The sequence below is a fragment of the Acromyrmex echinatior genome, chromosome 7 (genome assembly GCF_024713525.1).
Source record: "Acromyrmex echinatior isolate Ae372 chromosome 7, ASM2471352v2, whole genome shotgun sequence".
NCBI lineage: Eukaryota > Metazoa > Arthropoda > Insecta > Hymenoptera > Formicidae > Acromyrmex > Acromyrmex echinatior.
The window spans coordinates 8,450,274-8,476,324 of NC_141858.1; the positions used below are offsets into that span (position 1 = coordinate 8,450,274).

The 26,051-nt window shown below is 29.9% G+C and overlaps 2 protein-coding genes across 10 annotated transcripts in view; both read right to left on the bottom strand.

Moving 5' to 3' along the window:
- Window positions 1–2,884: 2,884 nt before the first annotated feature.
- LOC105151745 (aquaporin) lies at window positions 2,885–19,321 on the bottom strand. 7 transcript variants are annotated; one of them, XM_011065622.2, is made up of 6 exons: window positions 11,794–12,432; window positions 11,539–11,692; window positions 11,212–11,399; window positions 8,669–8,812; window positions 6,520–6,978; window positions 2,885–4,050 (listed from the first exon to the last, which is right to left on the bottom strand). In XM_011065622.2, the coding sequence occupies exons 1-6, from the start codon at window positions 11,980–11,982 to the stop codon at window positions 4,045–4,047; spliced, it is 1,140 nt and encodes a 379-aa protein (XP_011063924.2). In that variant the 5' UTR covers window positions 11,983–12,432; the 3' UTR covers window positions 2,885–4,044. The 7 variants fall into 7 exon arrangements, with proteins under 7 accessions (XP_011063924.2, XP_011063923.2, XP_011063925.2 ...); XM_011065621.2 differs by having other exon boundaries at window positions 2,885–4,053; window positions 11,794–12,081; XM_011065623.2 differs by having other exon boundaries at window positions 4,029–5,427; window positions 11,794–12,433.
- A 2,596-nt stretch (window positions 19,322–21,917) lies between these two features.
- LOC105151748 (aquaporin AQPAe.a) overlaps window positions 21,918–26,051 on the bottom strand; it is a 34,872-nt gene continuing 30,738 nt past the window's right edge. For all 3 annotated transcript variants that reach the window (XM_011065631.2, XM_011065629.2, XM_011065630.2), the window contains one exon: window positions 21,918–23,069. The gene's annotated coding sequence lies outside the window, so the exon portion shown is untranslated. The remainder of the gene's footprint in view (window positions 23,070–26,051) is intronic.

The following is a 26,051-nucleotide window of genomic DNA, read 5'->3' on the forward strand; positions in this document are numbered from 1 at the left end:
AATATTTAAGACGATTTTAATAAACTTAAATTTATATAAAATTAATAACAACACGCAGCATTCACGATTGTTCCACCTCTGAAACTATAGAGCTCATTCTACAATGCATAAACGTAATCATAAGTGATTGCAGTTGTAAGAATTGGCAAGTCGAATATTCTCCTCATATTCAACTGTGATTGGTCAATTCTTTGCATTTATAATTATGCCTACGCAATTGCAGAATGAGCCTTATATACAGAAAATATTACTGTTAAGAATATCATCTCGAGTAATATCCTGCGAAATAAACACCCTGTACATGCTGTTCGTAATTCCAGTCCGCTGTTTTATTCACTTCCCCGGACAGCTAATATACCTCGTTTAATTGAATACCAAATATTCCCCCCATCAGCACGGCATGATATTTGTATAGAAGAGCATCGCCGATTCGCACGGACGTGACCGTAACTTCTTCCCTCATGCCCTCGGGATAATTTTCGCGAAATTTCTCGAGCATTGTTAGAACGAAGCGAGAATGCAGTAGCACCACTGCGACCCGCTTCCAATATCCGCGAGCGGCACTGACAGATGCGCCTGTACTGCAGCAAACCCCAACTACGAGGCAGTCACGAACGGCTGGTGCGCCAGGCGACACGTTGCAAACGCAGAACGTGGTGAATGGGAGAGTTGGAAAGTTATTCGGGACGCGTCACCATTACCACTGGCAACACGCCCCTTTTTGCGCCCAAATCAATTTCTACAAGAATTCTACGCCGATACTTATTTTTTTATTATTATTATTTTTTTTTTTTTTTTTTTCAATTCGGGACGCTGACCCAGTGTAACTTCTTTAGAGAGAGAATTAGCAAAAAAGAAAAGAAAATTATAATATAATAAAAGATACATCTTATGCTTTGTAACATTTCGTTATATTTTTTGCATGAAAGAATAATACTGCTGAAAGATATAAAATTTTGCTGGACATAGATCTGAAAATATAATTTCGGACCATCAAAATAATTTTGTTAGAAATTTAAAAATAATAAACAATAATATGCAAAAAGTTTGATATTCTACAAAAATAAACAACCGGTGTGAAATTCCAATAAAATTATTTTTAGATTTATATGTCCAATAAAATTTTAGATCTCTCAGAAAAATATTTCTTTTCAAAGCAACTAAAGAAAGAAAGAATCGCGTAAAAGTAATATAATGAGTAATGGAAAGAAAATGAATAATACGCAGTTCAACGGGCTCATATTTACATGTGTCACTTTATAATATTTTAGAGAGCTGTTTTTACTTGGGCCTATTAAGGTACATGAAATTACACAGCTGATAATGGCTTATTGTGATAAAAACAGACGGTTTAATTTATTATTGCGGGAAGAACAAAAGTACTGTACATTCCCCATTGTTGTTCTCATTTCTACAGCACACACGTTGCAATATGTCATAGTCAAAGCCCGGTATTAATGATCGCATACGTATTCAGAGACAATTACGCGTGATTTGTTAGACGACTATAATTTAAACGGTACTACGAATGATACTACAAATATTTCGTGCTTGCAAATGGTTTTGCAATCGATGGCCGATTAACGCGTAACGTTTAAAGCGTACGAGGATAACGCCGCTGGTCTTTGTTGTATTTTTTCGTCGTTTCGGATAAACTGATGAAGAGAGTGTTTGTATTTTGTATTCCGATGTGCGATCGTAGGCGGTGTAGATCGTAAAAACGAGTTGCAAAAATCTGTCGGTGCAGGCGGCCTGCGGCAAAGAGAAAAATCAAAAAGTTACACTTTTTACGCATGTCATATTTTTTCGATGACACTCGACTTTCAATCCTTTTCAATCAAAGTTGTTATTTTTATTTACGCGTTTTTATTTATTGCACTGCAAGCTTATAACTCCATTAAAATGCGCATACGAAGATTATTAGCATTCTCTTTTAATGTACTATAGCAGTATTATTATGAGATATTATATGAAATAACATTGTGCATTTATATTAATTGAAAGACTTGTTCTGTTATAGATAAAACTAAAAATTATATTATAAAATAATAAAACAGGAAAAAAGCACTAATATTATTTTCAATAGAAACACGTAACGCGTAGCAGCAGTTTCATTACAATATCTAAAAATGTTATATTTTTTTACAAGCAATTATGAAATATTTATATCACGGGAAATGTTATTTCCAACAAGTCCATCGAGCAAGTTAAAAAGTTAGCTTTTAACGTTTAATCAATATGCACATTTAAAAAAATTTAAATTTTGAAAATTAAATAACATTTTAATTCTTCCAATGGAATATTCCGTTAAATTATCTTTTTATAATTGTATGAGATAAATTATTCTTCGGAAGACCTACAAGAAATAAGTGTAAGATGATATGTGCACGGACGGACAAATAGTTAATGAGACTTTATTGAACCTATTACATATATTCGTGCATTTCTTGATAAACTATGTAAATAGTGAATTGTTGGCTCACGGAAACTATCGTTTCATCGAAAGCTGCTATATCGGCAGGAAAGGATCCTTTTCTCCGGCGAATGAAACGCTTTTCCCGTCATAGCAATAGCTCTGGGCGAATATATACGCGTAACTATAGAAATAACGAATGTATATACGGTGCAGCTATGTAACAAAAATAGGTTCGTAAAAAGTCATCGGTCGGCCGCACGGGAATCGACATTTCCGCTTCCGGCACATCGGACGACTAACAAACGCGAGTACAAAATGGTCTGCTCTGCTTAATTGAGCGAATAACATGGAAACGATTCGTCAAGCATAAAGGTATCGCATAAATGTATTGCGAAGTGTAAATGGATTACGTACAACTATGTGAAATTATTCGGGAGACGTGCAGAAAGAATAGAAATATAGTACAAGTTTTATATATTATACATAATTTTATTCATTGTTAAACTGCGTATAACAAAAGTTAAAATGTTAACGCGCACGCGTGCATGACTAGGTACATTTTACAAATTTATTTTTTCGCTGCACATTCTCTCAATTAAGTCGCAAGTGTGTCGCAACTTATCTCTAACGTATATGCATAATGAATAGAAAGAGCAAGTAAATATATACACATGCAATAAACTCATTTAAATGATCTGGACATTTATAACGAACGAATGTACACTATATTACAGAGAAAAAGTGGCGAAATAACGGTTCACTTGGAATTAATTTCATATTTTATATAATTACAATTAACGCGATTTTTTATCGCGATTACGAGGGCACTGTGTCAAGATTGCTTTCACGTATCACACAAGAGTTTTACCGAGACAGTCTAAAACCCTGAATAAATAGGCAGACATCACGCTACACTTAATTAGACTCGATGAAATTGGAGGTATATTAACCTAATTGGGTCACATTCAAGTTTTAATTCAATTTGAATGTTGATTCAAACGAATGTTGATTTTCACTTACTATTGTTTTAAGCTGATGGCAGAGAATGAGATGTAACTATGGTAATCGTGGATGGGTCACGTCAGGCAAAACAAAGAAAAATGTATACGTAAGTCGTGAAAAGTTATTGTGTGGATGGGGTTACGTGTATGTTTTTCTTTGCCTTATTTTACGTCCACAATTACGATAGTTACGTTTCTCGTTCTCTACCTTAATTCAATTAAATTTACACCGGATTGTCGAGGGCAATGATTTATAATGATGCGCATTTCTAGTTGACTGACAATGAGAAACGGCGTGACTTGCGGTTGTACATGTGATGGTATACACATGTGATGACTGCTGTGTCAGTTTACGTTGACGACTAACACGTACTATTCAGCGGTCGAATTGAGACGATTGTCCATCCTGTGTAGGGTATACCCAGGTATTGTGAGTATATCCTGGTTGAGCCTCGGAAACTCCTTCGCGATCCTGGCCATCTGGACTCGTCCATGTGTTCTAAAACATCTATCTTATCCTATCTCCCGCAAGTCCGGAAGATTTTCTTCGCATTGAGAAAGCGTTGATCAAGTTTTAGCTTCTTATCGTCCGTTAGTTAGATCGTCGTGTCTATCCTTGCCATCAAATTAGGACTGCTGAAATATAAACAGCAGAGGAATGTGTTAATGTTCGGGGCGCCATTTCGAATCGTGATTACGACCAAGCCAAAAACCGCAAAATCGACCCGCGGAAATATTCAGCGCACGATATGGGAAAATGAGGATGTTTGAGGATCGCTAATAATCACGGATTGACTGAATAACGGCTATTGACCGCTGCCATGCTGCGGTTAATAAATAGCGATATTTCGCAAATAATATTCTTACCGTTGCTTTAATTAAAACGAATGAAGAGAGCTCTTTTTGCTGCACGACAGGTTATAATTAAAATTAAAACATTTTCTGTACTACTTGCAACAAAATTGCATAAAAGTAATTCTTCCAAGATTGGAAAGTTCTTTCTTATATATAAGAACCAAAAAAGCTGTACACTTCTTACACGAAAAGAACAATTTTTCCGAAGTATCTAAAAGTTTAATTAGATACAGATCTAGATGCAGAAAATAATTTTGTTTGGGCCATCAAAATATTTAATTATGTAGAACACTTCAACTGGCTGCTAGAAGTTAAAACTTTTTGTAGCATTGTCATCAATGTTTAAGCGTTCTACGTAATTATTTTGATGATCCGACAAAATTATTTTCAGATCCGTATCTGCATCTAGGTAAATTTTTATTTCAGCAAAACTGTTCTTTCTGTCTAGTAATAGATATAATTTTAGACGACGATGCAACGTAATAAGACAGGTATTCGTAGTCGGATCTTATATTCAGGACCGTCTAAATGCAGTCTTAAGAAGTCACGAACCAATCAGAGGGCCGTATTAGCGTCTTAAGACATCACTTAAAACACAGTCTTGAAATAAAAACGGACTATGAATACCGTCCTAAGAGATGTATATTCATACTCGGATTTAAGGATCGTTTTAATATTCTCGCACTATTATACGCTCTCAAAGTACTTTTACGACTCGAAACGAGTCGTCTTTGTTCAAAGGACTTTCAACAAAGGTTGTAAACGCAGATAAAATCGTAGTCCTCGACGAAACAAGAAGATATGTAAGAATAAAATACAATATAGTCGGAACGAACGGCTTCTTTCCTTATCCACTTTAGAGCTCGGTGCATCGACGATCAGGTAAACCGACGACATTAAATCCAGCTCTCCGGTAACGTCTCGTAAAACCAGTTTTACTGAACTTCCCTGCCTACCTAGCGATTTATCGTCGACCTTTATGGCCAGCCCTTACAAGATAATCCGCGTCATGCGAAAAGTCTTGATGCATGGTGGGCATGGCGTTTACATGATAAAGCCACATGAGCCTCGTTTCTTCCGTATTTTAAAGGGTCATTTAAAGTAGTACGAAAATGGCTGTTAATTTCGCCGAAACGTCGTTAACAAGAATTATTGCTGAAACGAGATATAGTTCTGGTTACGCGCAAGGTACGCGGGTATTTTTTATCTTACTTTAAGGACTTTAGGGTACATTAAACAGGAAAATAAGCATTATAAATATTTTATACATGCACAGAAAACGACCGTTTAATGAATTATATATACTTCTCTGTAATATTTACACTGTTAAAAATTTCATGAAATTTAATATACTTTTAAGTTACACAATTTGAATTTAATTTTATGACATTACATTAAATTTAATGTATTTATAACTGAAAAGTACATTTGTGTACATGATTACATGTACATGAAATGTAATGCATTTTTCATATATTATACTTAATGTATACGTTCGTTACATTTAAGTAACTACTGTAACTTAATTTATAGTTAAATCATTCATTACTTTTAATTTCATTCATAACCATGAGCTTTATTTACATGTAAAGAAAGCTCGTGGTCACATTTCTAACAGTGTATATAATAATAAATAATGCACAGTATATTTCAAGATTATATTTCATTTGTGAAAAGTGTTTCTTTGATACTCATATGCCAAAATTCCTATTTTTTATGTTAATCATATGTATCTAATAAATTTAAATATTGCACTTTTTGCTTATACTGTTAACTGCACAATTTGCAAATGTTTCATAGATCTAAAAACGAAAAAAATCAAATGTCATAAAATAGATTCAATGCTCATATTGTTATAAATTTCTTTTAATAATATTCGCGATTCCAGTGAATCCAGACATTTTCAACTATTATATATTAGAAGTAAAAATCCAACCGAGTTAATGTATAACATAAATATAGTAGAAAAGGATCGATCAAAGTTAAATGTTTCGAATAATTAATATTCTTGGTTTATGAATTTTCAACTATTATACATTGTAAAAAATTATTTATAGCAAATGTTTTTTATAACTTTACATACATAATTTTAACTTTATATAATCTTATTCCTCGAATTTTAATCTTCAGAATAAAAAAATCATTCAATTACGTTAACTTTAAGCAAAGATACATTAATTTAAAGTACCCTGGACTCGCAAATAGCAATTAAGGAAATTTCGATTAGGGTTAATTATTCCGTCTCACCTCTGTTTTGTGGGGATCCACGCAGTTAAGTGCGATAGCTTCAGGTACGGGCTCTTCTTCCTCGACATTTTCTGGAACACCGAAGATAGATTTGTACATGAATGAAGAAATCAGGGCGCCGCCGATTGGTCCAAACCAATAGATCCACTGATGCCTCCATTGATTATTCCATAATGCTGGCGCGAACGATCTCGCGGGATTCAGGCTGCAACCGGTGTAAGGTCCGGTTGCGGTCGCTAGCACAATCACCGTGAAACCGAACCTAATCGGTATTGAGTCTGTATTTTTCTCGTTTCTTGGATCCCAAACAGAGCACACTACCATCATCAGAATGGCAGTCGCGATCCCTTCGACAATCAAGCCCTGAATCGCAGATAGATCGGCGTGTAAACCAGTCACGCAAAACATATCGGCTTGATCAATCTTACCAGCCGTAAGATTATCCTTCGGTGTCACCACCTAGAAAAAAATATATCGTCAAAATAATATTACAGATGATAGTTGCATTTTGCATTACAAATGAGATAATAGTTTTTTCTTGAATAAAATTAAACTGTACAAATTAAACGATTAATTGTGTCTTTTTCTTTTATCTTGTATATTATACATGTGATGATAATGAATTTTATTATGAATAAAGTGAAACAATATAAGATTTCATTACATGTAATAAATAAAATAAATGTTGATCCAATGATTAGCATTACTTTTATTCAGACGTTTATTATATTATGTGTATAAGGAAAAGAGTGTATAAGGAAAATAATATATTATTTCATCATGTATAAAAATTAATTAACAATTTATTAAAAACGCTTGTTATTTATAAAAACAAATATTTAATGAAAATTTAAAATATATTTGGTTTTATTTTATATCGTATGTTTTACAAAATAGTATTATAAAATACGATTGGAGATGGCTTCTAAAACAATAAAAACAATAAAAATGGACAACTTCGAAGCATAAAATGTATACGAAGTTTTATTTGAAAGCAATATTCATTTACTTTATCTTGAAACGTTTTTGCGCTTGTCTATTAACAGAATTATTAAATGATTTATATTTTGCTTCATTATTTCTGTAATAGATTCATGTTGTCCCCAATAACTCAACTGTAAGGAATACATTTTTCAATAATAGAAGAAAGAGGTAATTGTATTGCTCATTTTGCTTGCTTTATCAGGACGGCCGCGTTAATATTCTACGAGAAACAAATATCGCAACAGTAAGGCTTTTCTCCGATTACACGAGAGCATTAATTATTAACTGACCGGCGTGTACTGATTAAACAAAGGTCTTGATCCGCGTTTCATTAAGCATTGATACACGGTAATCATTAATAATTAATATCCCTATTTTATTTTTATCTCATTATGTAACTCTATAAACTCTATAAACGTCGTGGACATATTTGCCTCGCTCAATCATCGCCTTCTTTTCATTGAAATATAATCGAGCAAAATGCAAATCGAACGTTTTAATAAAATCCACATTCTATGTATGTCATTCTGTCAACATTTAACTTAAAATATGACTTAAAATATGGCGGATATTCTGAAGATTATCAATACGACCAAAAAATATCTCTATATCAATTTCTATATTAAACACAACGCTTAGTTGTGTCATAGCAAATTTAATCGTATCATATTTATTATATCATTTTTATTTGTAAGTAAATATATATACAATTAAAAAGAAATTTAAGATTTAGAAACTCGCGCGCGAGAGAAATTCTATGTGGTTTTAAATAATTTATTTATTTGAAAAAATGGAAATTAATGCTCCGTGAATGGCTCTATTTCACGCGCATCATAAATTTTATTATAAATATGACTATAAAAGTTTATAAAGAGTAAAGAAATGCCCATTATCTTGGATTACATCTATAATTATGTCTATAATTTACAGGTTTTAACACATAAAATTCTCTTGCTTTTTTATAAAAAAAAAAATAAAGTTACGACATAACTTATATAGATTTTTCTTTACGTAAATTGCTAATCTCTAAATTCAACTTTGCTAAATCACGATTTAGTTTAATTGTAATGTTTGCGATAATTATTGATTATATATCTTTTTATATTTGCACGTAATTAGTTATAATTAATTCAATGAAAGAATAATTAGATTTGCTTATACCAACCTTCAACATACCGTAACCCAGAACGGCACCCACCATTTGCGACACAAAGTAAACTAAAGCCTCGGAAATAGTTTTTTTCCCAAGAATGACAGCTCCTACAGTGACAGCTGGATTAATGTGAGCTTGACTGAGATGGCCGATGCACTGAAAATACAGAATCAGAGAAAATTTTTAATTGTTGATGCATTGACTCTAATATTATGCTTTAAGACATGCCCAAAAAATTCGAATTGTGACCTAGATTTACAAAATTATGAAGAATAAAAATTAATAAAATACTATATATTAGAAAAATTCGCACATTCCATTCGCAGCATGATTCGCAGAATTCTATAAAACTAGCAGGATCAAATCGGACCTATCGGAATTTTTAGTATCGTCATTTTATATTAAATTGTATCATTAATGATAATTTTGTACTACGTGTCATTTCAAAAAAATTGTGGCAGTGCTAGCTTAAGCTGGCAGGTTCAATTCAAAATAAAAGAAAAATAATATCAGAAATCAATAGAATTGAATTTGTATTATTTTATATTACCAAAACAATTCTATATTATGTGTTATTTCCAAGAAGAAAACAGTGACGCCGCTGATTTAATATTTAAACTGGCAGAACCATAAAAAAACAACACAAGGAAAAAATCAATACAATTGAATTTATATTAATTCGTACTATTGAAAGCAAGTTAATATTTTATATATTTTCTTTTTTAAAATGACTTTATTAGTAGATACAATACTTACAATCTGTGAAACATTCCACGTCAAATCGAACATCTTCAAAACATCATTTTATTTTATTTTTTTAAATTTGCTAACGTATTCTACAAATAAAAATATGAGACATGTGTTTCGCAAAAAAATTTGAGATTTTTTCAATAATTTAAATGTCGCATGAGTCGTTTTTTATGAATTTCTGCAACTTACAAGCGTAAACAATTTCACAAAAAAAATCTCAAATTTTTTCGTAAAATATGTATCTCATGTTTTTATCTGTAAAATATATTAGTAAATTTAAAAAAAAAATAAAATAATGTTTCAAAGATGTCCGGATTGACATGGAATGTTTCATAGATTGTAAGCATATACTAATAAAATCATTTTAAGGAGAAAACATGTAAAATATTAACTTACCTTCAATTGTACAAATTAGTACAAATTCAGTTGCATTAATTTTTACTCTTGTGTTTTTTTTTATGGTTCTGCCAGTTTAAATATTAAATTAGTAGCACCAATGTTTTCTCTTGGAAATGATATATAATATAAAATTGTTTTTGGAAGTTGTTTCTTTTCGAAATAACACAAAATTATTCATCATTAATGGTGCGATTTAATACAAAATGAGTACTAAAAATTCCGAAATAGGTCCAATTTGATTCTGCTAATTTAGTCCTGCTAGCTTTATAGAGCTGATTCACAGCACAATTTTGCGATGTTTTGTGGTAACCTTGATTATGGAGGCAAGTGAAAGGCGGCGTGTAAATGTCATATAGATTAGAGATTCTACAATAAGAATTTGTATAAAAAAATATAAATGAAAGGAAATAGCAATGTAGAAAAAACATGACATAACGATGTTATTGGAATAATCATTCGTTTTATATAGCTATCTGTCTCTTTCTTTGCTTCTTTCTCTCATTTCCGAAAATGTAAAAATTAAGCTATTCGAATGGATAACACAATGGGGAACCGAACAGAAGGCTAATTCGCTTTGACTAAACTCTTATTATCTCTAAGTGTAACAGATTAAGCACATCTTTGATGTTTGTACATTAATGTTATATTTCGTAATACATAATAAATACCGTAAAGAAATCGATTGTAGTTTTGATAGAAATATAAGAGCGAGATTAATTTTTAGTTTAATTTTCGATGTTATAAATATGAAAATATATCATATGCCAATCATCATTTTCAGTTATTGTTCAGATAAACTATAGAAATAAATAAAGATTTTCTTTCGGGATATGGATGTACTAAAATTATACCGTTTTGAATTAATTCGAGCCGCGAATATTATTTAATCACAGAAAATTATACTATTATAGATGACGTTTGTACGTAATTGTTATTGCTGTTATTAGTTTATTTAATATTAAGCTTTAATCTTTCTACATGAAAAATTATAATGATATAGGCATTATGACGAAATAGATGTGCAATCTTATTACAGTAATATGATACAATGATATAATTCAATAAATATTAATATTTGAATGTAATTATAGTGTTATAGTCATAATACATAGATACTTCAAGTATTTATCATTATAATATATTTCAATATAATATAATGATTATTTGTGCTAAATATGATGCTATAGTGTTAAGATATTAAAAGAGAGAGAGAAAGAGAGAGAGAGAGATAATTCTTAAAAGAAATATTGTAATGGAAACGACATACATATACAATAGTATAGAAGAGAAAGATTATAAAGAACATACATAATATTGAGTCGTCATATTTTTTATCAAATTTAAAATACAAAAATAAAGATAAAGTAATAGTAGAAAATAATCGTCAAAGATTACCACCTACTGACCTGAATTACAATCATAACTGTTAAACCAAATGTGACCGTTATCTGTAAATGGATAGGCACGACACCGAGACCAGCAATGCAACCCATACATCCCAAGAACACTAACATAGCTGTACCGATCAACTCCGCCAATCCGACGATGAGAATATTCTTCGTAGTGCCTTCTCCTCGCACCCATTTTTTCAGTCCTAAAACATTTCTTTAATTAAAAAAAAAGAACTATATAACAATACCTTTTCTTTAGTTACAAAATTAAATATATAGCAATCGAAATGACGAATTTCACTCAAAGAATTAAATAATATTTAATATAACTTTGATTTTCACCGTTTATCAGCACTCCACTGATCTCAAGATTTATCCTTTTTCGTATTTTACAAAATCCCTCTTTATGAAACAATACAGCGTTACATATGGTTACATCTGCACCTCCCGAATTGCCATTATTTACAGAGAAGAGGAGAGAGAAGAGACAGATCGCCTTTTACAACAAATCTTAATTATCTTGATAGCTGTCATCACTTGATGACTTATAGAGTATGATCGCGTGATAAAATCAAACATTTCTATTGCATCACTTACGACGATTCCGCATTTTCCACACCGTGTCGATGCGTGAACAAACATGGACAACTCGCAACTACTTACTGACGGAATAACTTTCACGCTAGGTACCGGTTTGGTGTCGCCGCTCGAACAAGGTCGACATACGCGATATCGATACTCTGCAAGTCGATTGTTAGTTGGAGGAAAAAAAACAGAGCTACTCATTTTATATTGATGTAAACGTTGTTTTCCATTAGGCGAAAGTGAGAGATATAAATAAATCTACTGATTATATGTCGAGTCACACGTTACTAAATTTGCTTCAAATAATGCTTCTTTTTTTTTAAAAAACCTGACCCTGTACAATTAAAGAAATGAAATATATATATATCGTCGATATACGCTGTACTTTCCATAAATTTTAAAATTGCTTGTATAATTAGTACGATCTTGAATATGAAGTGGTATATAAAATGAAGTTTAAAAATTTATGGAATCTCTTATCTTTTGCGCTCAACTCTTTTCAATTTTTTTATTAATCCATTAAATCCTAAGAGACCACTACGCATTTTTCTGCTTTTAAATTCTTGTGTAATTTAAATCCTGATCAAACTTATTTATTGGCCTTTTAATTCTTATTGTCAAGAATTTTAGATGACTATTGGCATTTAGAGGTGAAAAAAGTGGCTCTTTCCGAAAATTTAGTTAATAGAATGAAAAAAAAAACATAAATGTTAAAAATAGAGATCTACTGAGATTTAATGGGTTAATCGTGTATTCTACTATTTCAACTTTGAAACACGTGTATATAAAATTGATTTTTCTAAACTTTTAAATGATTGTATTTTAAATTATTTATGATGTATCTAGGAAAATTTTTGCCAGATAATAGTGTATAAAAAATGAGATCCCACAATATGTAATCCCTTTTTCTCTCTCATTTTTCAAAGTAAAGAAACGTGCTTTTTTATCGCAGGGCACATACGTATCATGATAAAAAATTGCAAATGCGCTTGCGTAATTTATGTCGAGACATTGTTATAATTTATGATAAATTTTGTGACAATGATATATTGTACTTAACATTGCTATATACAATCAGACGCAATTAGATACGTGTAACGTCTTGGTCTTTCAATATTGATCTTCTCTTCGTATTCTCTCTCGTGTTTCTCAATCTAGATAAGAGGAATGTAAATTATCCTAAATTTACGAATTCTGCCAATCAATTAACATTAACAATAATCGTCGAGCGAACATTAATATCTGAACGCAAGTATTTTACGGCATTAATTATTCTAATTGAATAATTAAGCGCATAATTACTGGATCAACGAAATGAATAATTTAAAGTTTTTCAAAGGATAAATAGAGTACTTTAATTAACTAATTTTATCCTATAATAATACAAAGTTGAATTTGTCGGTTATTATTTTTATATAAGTAACTAACTATTTATTTATCAAAATATCATTTCGACAAATATCCTGAAATATTTTGAGCTACAATAATGACCTTGAAATTTGTTTAATATAATTTTTTTCAAAGTGTATTTGTCAATTAGATATGTACAATATATACAATCGTATCATTTTTGCTGTTTCGAAAAATATCATAATTTTTTAATTATTTGAAAAATATGATAATGATTTTTTTTAATTATTTCGAAAAATAATAATTCTTGAATTATATAATTACTATGAAAAAATTCTAATAACTTATATTTATTAAAAAACAAATTTTCCGATCGAAGTATTTTTACGCACAAATATAGTATATCTAATCGACAGCGATGTCTATTAATGTTATGTAAATAATTAATGTTATGTAAATAACGAAAACTTCATGAATGACAAATATATTAACGGATAGAATTGTCAAATTTAATGGATAGAACGGCCAATATGAATAAAATAGAAATTTATATTTGATAATCGAAATAGGAAAGGTATTATAATTCATGAATAAATCTGCTATGTTAATAGACACAAACGAGTATAGAGTAAAAATTAAAATTTAATGAAATAAGGTCAAAGTGAAAACACTTAAATATCATCTTTAAATACTCGTCGGCAGACATATCACATTAAGAATAGAATTTTTCAAATATCAGAAACTATATTATTTGCTTGTGATTTATAAAACCATTTATATCAGTCAAGGCTGAATCTTTTATGATTTATCCTTTTAAAAGGTATCGCAGAAGCGTAAACTATTAACAACGGTAAATAACCTTTTATATAAAGTATAAGCAAATATATCAATTTTATTTGCTGTTAAAAAAAGAAATATAAAAATCGTTTACGAGTATTTTTCAGAGTATTTTTTCATATATTTTTCAATCTTTTCTATAGTACAGCGACAAAAGAAAAATATTTTCATATAAAACTCTTGTAAAATATTTTATCCAATAATTTTTACAGCTTCAAAATAGATTGTCTAATTATTATTTTAATGTTTTAGTTTAAAAAATGTTGATTTATACTTATTATATTTAAATAATTCTCGCATTATATATGCATTTAGTTTGCATGATATATTATGCAAGATGCTTTCTCAAGATGCATAACATTACAAAAAAATGATTATGATTTTGCTCAACACTATTGGTCACGTAGGTCAATGATAAAATATTTGAGTTATATTCGCGATATTGTGCAAGACAGGAAAGATTTAGCAGTTGACAACTCCACTTTCAGAACCTGTCGATAACACTTATCCGGTGATAGTGAATAGATATCGTGTGATAAGGACAGACAAATATATTTTTACGAGAAATGACAACTTTATGCATTTAAAATTGGGCATTATTGTTATTCATATTTCCGCTCCAAGTATTCTTCGCTCGCGTATGACAGGATGCATACATATAGATGATATACATATCCAGGTGCAATCTAAGATCTGTTCGACGATTAATTGTTTCGATTCATGCACGCCCAATAATCTTCGGCCATTATATATTTCCACGAAGTTCTCTCCTTCGGCATAGATTATTCGATTGTTTGAGTTCCCTGCTTTAAGCAGAAACGTAATTGCATTTCCATCCAACTATGTTTAATTTATCACCGATGGATTTGATACGCGAGTTTTTGCAAAAATACAAAACACTGTAAAAAGTATCAAAGAAATATATTTAGAAATTTAGCTCTTGTAATAAATTCTTATTTACATTTAAAAAATTTAACATTAACAAAAATTAATTAATTAAAATTGCTAATAATTATTATTTTCGAACGCTTGATAATCATTAGATTAAATAATGGATACTTTACTAAAACAAGTCTCTTTTGCTCTTAACAGTCTGCAATTAAGGATACATCTGATACATACTTAATTGCAGATGTAATGTTAATGCAGTTGAAGTGAATTATTACGATTATGCGATAATTTTCATCCGCTACGTATATATCAATCAATCAAATCCCAGGTTGATCATTAGCATCAACGTCGTGAAACTTATCCAAAGAAGACGGATGCATCGACGAGACACGCAAGAAGAAGCTACCAACTTCTTCGGTCGCGAGACATTGTTGTGCCTCTAATCGCCACTCAACGAGCAACCGTTCACGCTAACGAAGCTTTAATCTACGAGCTACATACAATCGGCTAATTTTGCGGGAACGCCGCCAAGAGATTACGTAGCAATTAGCCAGTATAATCTGTCTATTAGATCGATGAATACGCGAGCATAAAGTCGAACGTTAGCTGATGCAAATTGACTAATGATCCATGACATCGTATATGCGTAAATTAACACAATTTTTTTGTTTACTTCAAGGCCGCGAGGATCACAGGTTTTACTTTTATTAAGTTCCATTCATAAAAAAGTCAGTCTTATCATCTGACGTTCAAACAAAAATATTCTTTGATACGGGGTCTACAATAGAAGTCATAGCGGTCGTAAAGTTCCAAGTCGTAGAAAATTGACTAATCATTGTCGATTATTCTTCTTATATTCGACTATAATTATAGTTAATTTTCTACAACTTAAAATCCTACGACCGCTACGACTTCTGTTGTAGATCCCGCATGATTACTCATTGTTAGATATCTACTTGCGATATCTTCTTTTCAAAAATTATATAATTCGATATATTATATCATTCTGTAATAACCAACAATAACCATTGTATTTTCACTTGATGATGGTTTTGGATGATGGAAAATTTATTATGTTATTTTTTCATTGTTAGTAGTAGCATTCGAAAAGAAGAATTAAATGCGATCTTTTTTATCTTAAGAATTGTATAAATTTTATTGAATTTAATTCATAAATATATAAGCATTTTAAATCGGCATTTCGTAAATTTTTTTATAATTATTTATTTATCTAAGTTTGTTTAATCTAATTAGCATGTAATGTTTTATTGTCGCTCTTTTTAGCATACGACAATAAAATATTTGTACGTAATATTCTTAAAAAGTAAATTTTAGAATTGACATCATGAGCAACAACATCAATTTTAAATTTTAAAGCTTACGATTAGTTACAAAGTTGCGTTACGACGGTATATACATTCGTAAAATTTATGCAGAGGATAAGGCATATCTATAATGCAGAAGTTATCTTTTAACCTCCGGCGATAAACAAGTTTTTTTCAATCATAGACTTGTATAACTAGACTCACTTTAATTATACATATATTTTATATGTAATAGAAAGAGACAAAAGTGATTGAAAAGTCCTACTCTAATGTCCATCTATGTACATATATGCGTATATATGTGAATAAGTGGGTACAAAAATGACAGTTCATCGGGCATCAATTATTTAACATCAAACGTGACGGTGAAGTAATCAGTTTAATAATAGAAGTTTATGTTTCCAATGGAATTAATATAATAGATTCTATTAAAAATAGAAAAATATTAAATTAATTTTATATCACAAAAAAAGAAATATTTACTTATTTATTTCTTATATATTATCTTATTTATTTCTTAAAAATTAAATATTTATTTATTTCTTTTGTGGATTTATCTATTATCGCTTAATCTATTCTATATAGTTTTGTATATTGTTTTATTGTGATAGCTTAGCCTTTATTTCCACGACTGAAATAATTCATCCGGAACAAGATCCGGAACGTGATTTTTCTTGCTAATCAATTTGCAAAATTATAATATCCATGCAATTCTTGTTTTATTTGCATCAATATTGATAAAGTTGCACAACGACCATTTAAATATTTCACAGAAGGAATTTTTCCTATGTTTAATTAATGCATTTATGAATTGAATCATTTACTTATTATTCAGAATTCAGATAATCACGAACTGTTCCGCAGTGTCGCGATATTGAATGGATTTATTTTCACACTAATATACGATAAAGACCAATAATACGAGTTATCCAATAGCGACGAGTCGAAAGTCTAATCTTATGCCGACCATTGAATAAATACTCTTGCTAAATGATCTTTCGTTGAAATACGTTCGGTAAATACACAGAGTCTCTGTAAATAGTAGTGTCCGATGTCAACGAAATCTTTCCCTGTATGTGTATCTATATCAGAATAAATCAGATAAAAGTTTGTTCATGCCAGGAAGCTTTATCACCATTCGCTATATGATTTGATAAGATTTTTTATTTTATCTACCGAATTTTTGCGTTGCTTCACAAGTGCTATAATTTTGATAAAATTAATTTATAATTTTTATATAAATCGCAATATAATAATATCATGATGATAAAATGAATAAATTTACGATAATAAAAAAGAAATAAAGAATACATATTATTAATACATATATACATGTATGTATATCGTGCACATTAAAAAATATACTTTAAAAATTAACTTTCTATTTTGTTGAAAATTAAACTAGGCTGAAATACATTCATGCGTAAAGTGAATAACATCATAGCAATTTTTTTATATTTAATATTCATTCAGCAATTAATAAAGCGATAAGATTTCAAAGTTGCAATAAGTATCTCGTCAATTATATTAGTATCTAGGTAGTCATCAGTTAGTTTCAATCGTACAAAAATTCTTATCGCCCATATCGACGATTTCTTATCGTATGGATTAAATAAACATCTTATTTATTTTATTTTTATTATAAATCAGTTACACGTGCAGGCGAAATATAAGAAATTATATTATATCTTGAGATTAATCAGAAAAAATGTATATACGTGAACAATCTATTCATACAAGCTAAACAGTTCGTTGATAAAAATAGTATTTCAGTTCTCGCGAATAGATGAAATAGAAGTCTTTAAAGTTATGTATTGCGATTTTAAGAAAAAATTTTCGTAGACAGGAGTTTCAAAATTAATGCAATATCCTTCACAAAAAATCTTTATAAATTTTTCTCGTTAAACGAGATTGTAATATTTAGTACATTAATAGATAAAATTAGAATTTAACGTTACGTAAAAGCGAAAGAAATGACGAACTTAAAACGAGTTTCTCAATATTATTATAATCTAATGCATAGTTTAATTTAAATGCTATTTAAATTAAATTTTGCTTCTATGTTTATACAAGACTTTTCGGTTTATTTAAGTCGAATCACCTATCGTGCTTCATTGTTAATATCATTGTTAATTACATGAAGGAGAGAATTGTCGTAATGAGCCCTTGTTCTGTAGTATACTATTATCATTTATTATTATATTACCATGAATCGTATTACAACGAATTGTACCTAACATGTCGTGTATACGATACGTGGATATCAATTAGGTTAATGATATAATTGTTCGTATTCAATGTACACGTGTAATTATTTAAATTATCACTAAATTTACGGATGTAGAAGCTTTTGAAATATTTATATCAGATCCAAGAAATATTAACAAAAAGACTAAAAAAAATAACAATTCTATATTAATCTAATATTTCTTTTTGTAACATATTTAATCATGGAAAGTTAAAATAATTAAATTTTACGGAAATCTGCCATTCTTATTCAAAAGTGGAAATTTATCATTCTTTTTCAATAATGGCAGCATTTTAACTTTCTTGGAGTGAGATTTCACTCCAAGAAATTTAGAGTGTATCAGAACCAAATTTTTTTGCACATTGTCTACATATAAATCTGGATATACTTTGAAATAATTATATCGTATAAAACATGTTAATAGCTTCACTTACAATTTCCATTTTATTATACTCAATTTTGCATTATTTGTGTAATATTTAATCGCTTGTCGAATTTGTTTTCTATTACAATAAATAACAAAATTAATTATCTCCTAATTATCATCGCGAAGCAAAAAGATTTTTAATGAGACTCTTACCTTTGAAAATTTCCAAGAAACAAAAACAGTTTTAATGAAAATGTCTTACCTGCGCGAAAATCGTTTGGCGGCATGGCGGAGCGTCTTTGACCCGAGAATCACTACACTATAAACACAAAGACGGAAGACGGAATTCCAATAGTCTCTGGCGACGGAGAGTAAGACAGAGACACCCGTGCACTTCGTCAGCCGGCCCTCTTGTGGACTAGGAATGATCGTAACTCTGTTCTATCGCGGAGAACACGCATGGCCTCTCTTCTCACGATGTAATGAAGTGTACAAACTCCCTACTTCTGCCGCTATTCGTTATTCGTTCGCACATATCAGGCGGGAATGTTAATTTCAGAAAAGCGATCTCTCGCGGAGAAAAATATTGATATTTATATCATGCATCAACTAAAATTTTTATTAATACTAGAATATAACATAAACCACTACACGCGGATGATTCGTTTGTGTGTGTGTGTGTGTGTGTGTGTGTGTGTGTGTGTGTGTGATACATGATAGATTTTATTAATACTAAGAATAAATGGATTAAAAATTTATATATTTTTATATTTATTATATTCTTTATTTAAAAAATACAGATATAAATTTCTCGTAATATAATGGATTTAAATTTTTTATTGGGTTATACAGTATTTGGAATGGATATGCCATCATTAATTTGCATTGAATTTTTTTTAAGACAAATAATGAATAAAATTATATGATATTAATTATACTGCTAATTATATTGCCCTTAACATTAAAATCATTAATATGCAATGACAGTTTTGATATATAATAAGTACAACGAAAATTTCAATTAGCATTATGATAAAAAAAAGGTACAAATACTTGAATTAAAATTTTTTTTTACTAGACTTATATATATGTATCTTGAGCAAATTTTGCGATGAGTCTACTAACCGCGACTGAACATTTTTATACCACAAACAATGCTAGGAAGTAATTTTCTACGTCGTTTAGCTTTTAATCTTTATCGCGGTTTACAATTCTGATGGGAAAGACCGACGAATTCATAGGATAGACAAACAGACGAACGATCAAAGAAGTTATAGAATATTATTACATCTTTGAGTTCTATCGTATTTACTTCGTTGCATAACACTTTCTTTATTTATTAGATTCTTTATTTTTGTTTTAATTGTTAAACTATTTTTTATTTATTTATTAAATTATTTTTATTGATATTATCTTTCCTATGCATAAAATATTCATTCTTTGCAAATATCAGTTTTAAAGTCCGTTACTAATTTTGGAATGGATTGTTTTTAATCTCGTAGCAATGTGTTTTGCTCCTTCTCGATCGCAATGTTATTCTTACATTCCTCCACCATAACGCACACCTTCAAACTTCAAACTCTGGCTTTTCAAATATATACGATTGTCATATAGGTTTTTTATATAAACACATATAACACATATAACACATTTTTGACTCGTCAGTTTGTGTGATATGCTAACAATTTTTGTCTCTACGTTTAAAACTGTTGTTAATAAAATGTGAATAATAAATTTTTCGTAGCTCTTGACGTGACGATATATGGAATACTGTACAGCATAAATGTAAGATACATATTAGCTTAGTTGGTAATACTAGTAGTAAAATCGTAATCCTACAATAAATTGCATATTCACGGAATATTTATTACTGATTGCAAGCTGCTTACATTACAGATGCTTAGCATCTGCAATCTCGAAGCTAGTTTTTAAAAAGGAAAAATAATTTTTTTAGAAATTACTTCTCTTTTCTATAGTATAAATTTTTACAGTATAAATTTGTTCTGAGAGCAAAGATGCGTCTCGAAGAGAAAAACTCGTTAAAACATCGTATATAATTTATTCGAAAAGCCATATCCGTTACAATTCATAACACATACATGCAATAGTCGTTTAATCCGAAATTCAATCGTATCCTCTACGACGCTTTGCGCACAAACGAAGCTCGCGAATTCCGAACCAAGGTAGCATTCATAATTAACTTTTTCTTTAGATCGGACACGTGAAAAATAAAAATTGTTATGTATGTATGTATGTACATATATGTATATGCAAACAATTTTCACTTTTTACGTTTTCACTCTAGGGAAAAAGTTACATGATCGCTACCAGAATCTACTATGCTATTTCGCACTGACTTAAAGTTATTGTTATCTATACAAGAGAGGATATAGGAGAGGAAGCGGATGAGATAGTTCGAAATGTGTGTATTTTATATTTACATATACATTAAGCCACGGAACGTAATTGCAATCGCGTGCACACACGCATATACGGCCACTCACGCTCGCACTCACACGCGTGCATAGATATGTACCGAGTACAATTAAAACTTTGGCGCGACCGACGGCGATGGAGGTAATTTCCTGAATTCACCGAGACTAATTCCGTTATTTCGAATTTCGTCGCAGCAAGGATAAGAGAGAAAGAGAGAGACAGGAAGAGAGAACGGCCGTGTTGCGTTGCTGCGCGAGAACAGCCACCTCAACGTCGGTCTTAACGAGCTGCATCCCGTACGTGTACGATATAATGGCGGCGAATTTAGTGGAATTGCGAGCGAGCGAACCGAGTCTGTAATCCATAAATTTGTTAATAATTAATAAAAAGCGCGGCGAGAGATCAGCTGACTGCGGCACCGCCGCGAGATACGCGTGAGAGGAGTTTCTTCTACGCGTGCGCTTCAAAATCGTGAAAAATGAAGAGAAATAAGAGAACAGGAGAGAGTTAATACTTGAAACTATATACTGCTAGACAAGACGAAACTATACATATATGTATTATTCCGATGCTTCGCTTCATGTTACACGACATAGAGTGATCATCTTGGAAAGTGCTGGATTAAAAGATTACATAGACTATACAGGAAAAATATAAATGTATAATATGCATCACGGCTGAATAATATTTTAAATATATTTTATTTATATATTTTTTTAAATACATAATACTATAAATATTTGAAATGCGTATAACACTAATTATTTATCATTTTGATTTTCGGAATACAATTGTCAAAAATGTGTTTTATTACTTATCTTTTGAATTGCCATTGTAACAATATCGGTATAATGTACTCTTGCTCTAAAATAATTGTTTTATTTTGAAATAAGAATAATTTATCATTTACAATAATTTATATTTTTTTATATTAAAAATGCATTTTTACGTCGTATTTTGTGTCGTAACGCGAACAAAATAAATAGAAATAAAACATTGAAGAATCTTATTAAATGCAAAACTTATTAAGAGAGAAAAATAATGCGCTAAGAAGGCTTAATATAGAAGGCAAAACATATATATTTATGATTATTCTTAACATATATTTGAGAATAAATAATTATTTTTAATATGTTAAGATTTTTTGTCTGCTTATTAATTGGCCATTACTTTTCCTTCTTACAGTAAATATAAAATATAATATAACGAACACACACCTATCAAGAATTTTTGCATCTACTGCACTGAGAAAAAGATAATTAAAAATTTATTTGTGAGAAATATATTTCACTGAAATAAATCTTTATTTAAATACGACGAATAAAATTATATTTCTAGCAAATAAAACATCTACTTTACTTTTTACAATTAATAAGGATATATTTTACAGAAATATATATTTCGTCATTACACATTTTTTTTATAATAAGTATCGAAGAAAACGTCAATAAGTCATTTGCTTCGCAATACTTCGATATTTTTTTCTCAGTTGCATTTAAAGTTAACAAATAGTAGGTACACGGCGCCTTATCTAATAAGATATCGTATTTGTACAAAAATAATCTGTCACATCAGTCTACGACGCAAAAGTCCTTGTCGCGTGGCATCCTTCGATACATTGCGATCCTTCAGGTTATAAGATTTCGAATGGGACGTTTCCGAACATCTTGGAAGTAGAAATCCGTAAAGTTCCAAGTCCGTCTGTTTCCATCGCACGAGAGCTTTCACCGCAACTTTTGCAACGTCCTCTTTCTCACCCAGAGAGAATACCAGCGCGATCAGGATTTCTTGTTCAATTTGTGAACCACCGACTACCAGAATGCAATTTCGCTCACTGGAAGAAAGCACGCACGATACAAACTCGGTTCGTAGATCATTACGGTAAAAATGACGTAATGATGTCGTCCAAATATCCAGGAGATATTTGGAGGACTGAATGAACGAAAGTAGGACAAGCGTAAAAGAATTATTTGAAAACGTGCCAAGCTCGCATGACACTCGCAGAGCTCCGATGAAATTTTCGACAGAAAAGAATTACCCATATGAGCAAAACAGTTTTTTATTTATTAAATAATTTTTTTATTAGCTATGATATATTATTGGCTGTCAAAAAAAAATTATTTAACGTAGCTTTAAAAAAATATTAATATATATACATGACGATAATATATCAACGTGATGACAATAAGTTTAAGATAAAATTTAAAATAAAACGTTTAAGAAGTTAATGTTAAAATTAACTGCTACCAAATTGTCTGCTACACAAAAAACTTTTGCTGCAATGATCAATAGATCGATATAATAGCAAAATGTTTGTTCCTTACAATGATAATATTTAGACCTCACAGCTAATGGAAATTAGACCTCGCAGATACGACGTTAGATATCCATATGTTACGACTGGAATTTAACTACCACACGCAAATTTTTGCTGCTGCAATTAATCTTTTTCTTCCGCGAAATATGGCAACCTAATTCGATTTCTTACAATTTCTAGAAAAAATAAACATCTAATAAACAATTTTTTTTTCAATCGAAATGTCAGATATTTAAGGAACATAGAGTAAGGTTGCCGAAATTGCACTACTTTTCACTTAAAGTCTCTCTTAAATTATAAAGAATTCTTAAGTTTTTTACAACACAATAAATTGCATTCTTTCTCCTTTTTTATGTAATTTTTTCATAATATTTTGCATCATTATAACATTTAAAATAAGGATTTTTTTCAATATGGTGCGATTTTGGCAGCAAAAAAATTTGTTGCCTAACAAATCCCACTATACCAATATTCCTCATTTAAAACATTATAGAGAAAAGCCCCCTATTACGAGATAGGCGCCTAATATGAGATAGCGGCCTTTCTGTTAAACTAATAAATGCTATCGGTTCCACCATGAATTTATTACTATTGGATTGAAAACTATTTAGTAGAAAATTCATTATTAGACCATGCCTATGGTCATTGTAAAACAAGATTTTAGAATTTGGATATCTTCAAGTTTCATTGAGATGTTTACCCAAGTGACTAATCCTCAACTTATATAATATTTCTGGATAACACATCTGACGATTATATATTTTATATTGTTTCATGTTATACTTTTTTTGATAACGAAAATGTGCATCTTGTAATCGTACCTTTTATAATTGACTTGTGCTTTTGAATAACTGAGTTAATCTATGGAGAAGGAGATTAGTCACTTGGCTAAACAGCAAAGAGACAGAAATTGGGTTACTCCCAACTAAACAGTAGGGAGGTACTCATCCTCGGTCTCACATAGAGCATAATTCCAACTTTATTCAACGTTTTCCTGTCTACACATTTATTATAATGTTATACGAATTGACTGAAGATGGTTTGAAATAAACCAAAACGTCCTAAGAAGTCTATATTGGAAAGCATTGTTTTTAATATATTATGTGAATTTCTTAAGACTGTTATATAAATTGCGCACCAATTCCCGCTGTGTAATTCTCATTGCCGTACATTATTTGATAAATAAATATTTAATAATGGTTGTGTTTGTTTGTATTTTAGAAACATTAAATAAAGTTTTTTAATTGCAATACTTTGCGTTTTACTATCGATTTCTCGGGGCATCTATTAGGAGTACAATTTTTTGACTTTGCAATTTGCTCATTTTTTACATTTCTTTGATTTAAAAAAAAATAAAATTTGAATTAAATTAATTTTATATAATATTATCTAAAAGCTTATTAAATTCCCTTCAAAATGATCTATTATTTTAAATTCTATAGACTTCTAGCATTTACTCAAAATGGACTCGGTATCTCATAATAGGGGCCTTTCCTAATGATGCAAAAAATTCAAAAATTACATAAAAAGAGGAAAAAATTGTATTTTATTGTGCTGTTAAAAACATAAGAATATATTTTTCATAATTTCTGAAATACATGATAATTTTACGACGTAATTTAAAAACTTCTATGTGAAACAAAATAAACTTTATAGGTTTATAATATACATTAAGAGAAAAATGTTTGGTATTTGTAATTATAATTATATTATTATAATTATGATTATTACTATTATAATAATAATAAAACTATGTGTATAATTTTAGCAACAAATGTATGTAGTTGGCAATCTAAAATGACTATAATTATAGTTATTATAATCACAAAATAGTTGAAAATAATTGATATAATTATAGTAATATATAATAATAATAATATATAATTATATAGTAATACATAATTATAGTATTATATAATTATATACATTAGTTGCTAGAACTATGTACATAGTTATTGTTATTATAACAATAATAATCATAATTATAGTAATATATAATTATAGTTACAAATACCAAACATTTTTCTCTCTGTGTACATTTCTACATAATAATAAATGGAATAAAAATGTAAAATTTGGAAAAATATTAGGTAATGTGCGATTTAGGAAACACACACACCAAAGTATTTTTAAAACTTTTATTTATTTAATTTTAAAAAAAAATATAAAGCAAACTTTAATCCAATTGATTTAATTTTAATAATGTTCTAAACCACGACAAATGATCAAGACTTATCAATCAATAGCCTAAGGGTTATTTAACTTGTATTTTCTGTAATTCTGCTATGAAATACATTGAAAAATAGCAACGCTATCAAAATTTTTTTTATTTATGTAAATAATACTCCTATTGCGCTTCATGTCACGAGTATAATGTAGTAGCATGTAGTAGTTAAAATATCATGTAGTTTTTAAATAACCCGTAAGAAAGTATATAAACAATAATTGAATTTTTAAGCGAGATAGCGATTTAGAAGCCGGTGTGATTTCGGCAACTTT

Excerpts from the sequence above, each read along its gene's own strand:
- LOC105151745 (XM_087408309.1), bottom strand. The coding sequence starts at position 11,982 with ATGAGTAGCTCTGTTTTTTTTCCTCCAACTAACAATCGACTTGCAGAG. Across the intron at positions 11,693-11,793 it reads GTGGAAAATGCGGAATCGTC|GCGATCTGTCTCTTCTCTCT; the intron begins GTAAGTGATGCA and ends TTGTTGTAAAAG. Across the intron at positions 6,979-8,668 it reads TGGGTTACGGTATGTTGAAG|GTGGTGACACCGAAGGATAA; the intron begins GTTGGTATAAGC and ends ATTTTTTTCTAG.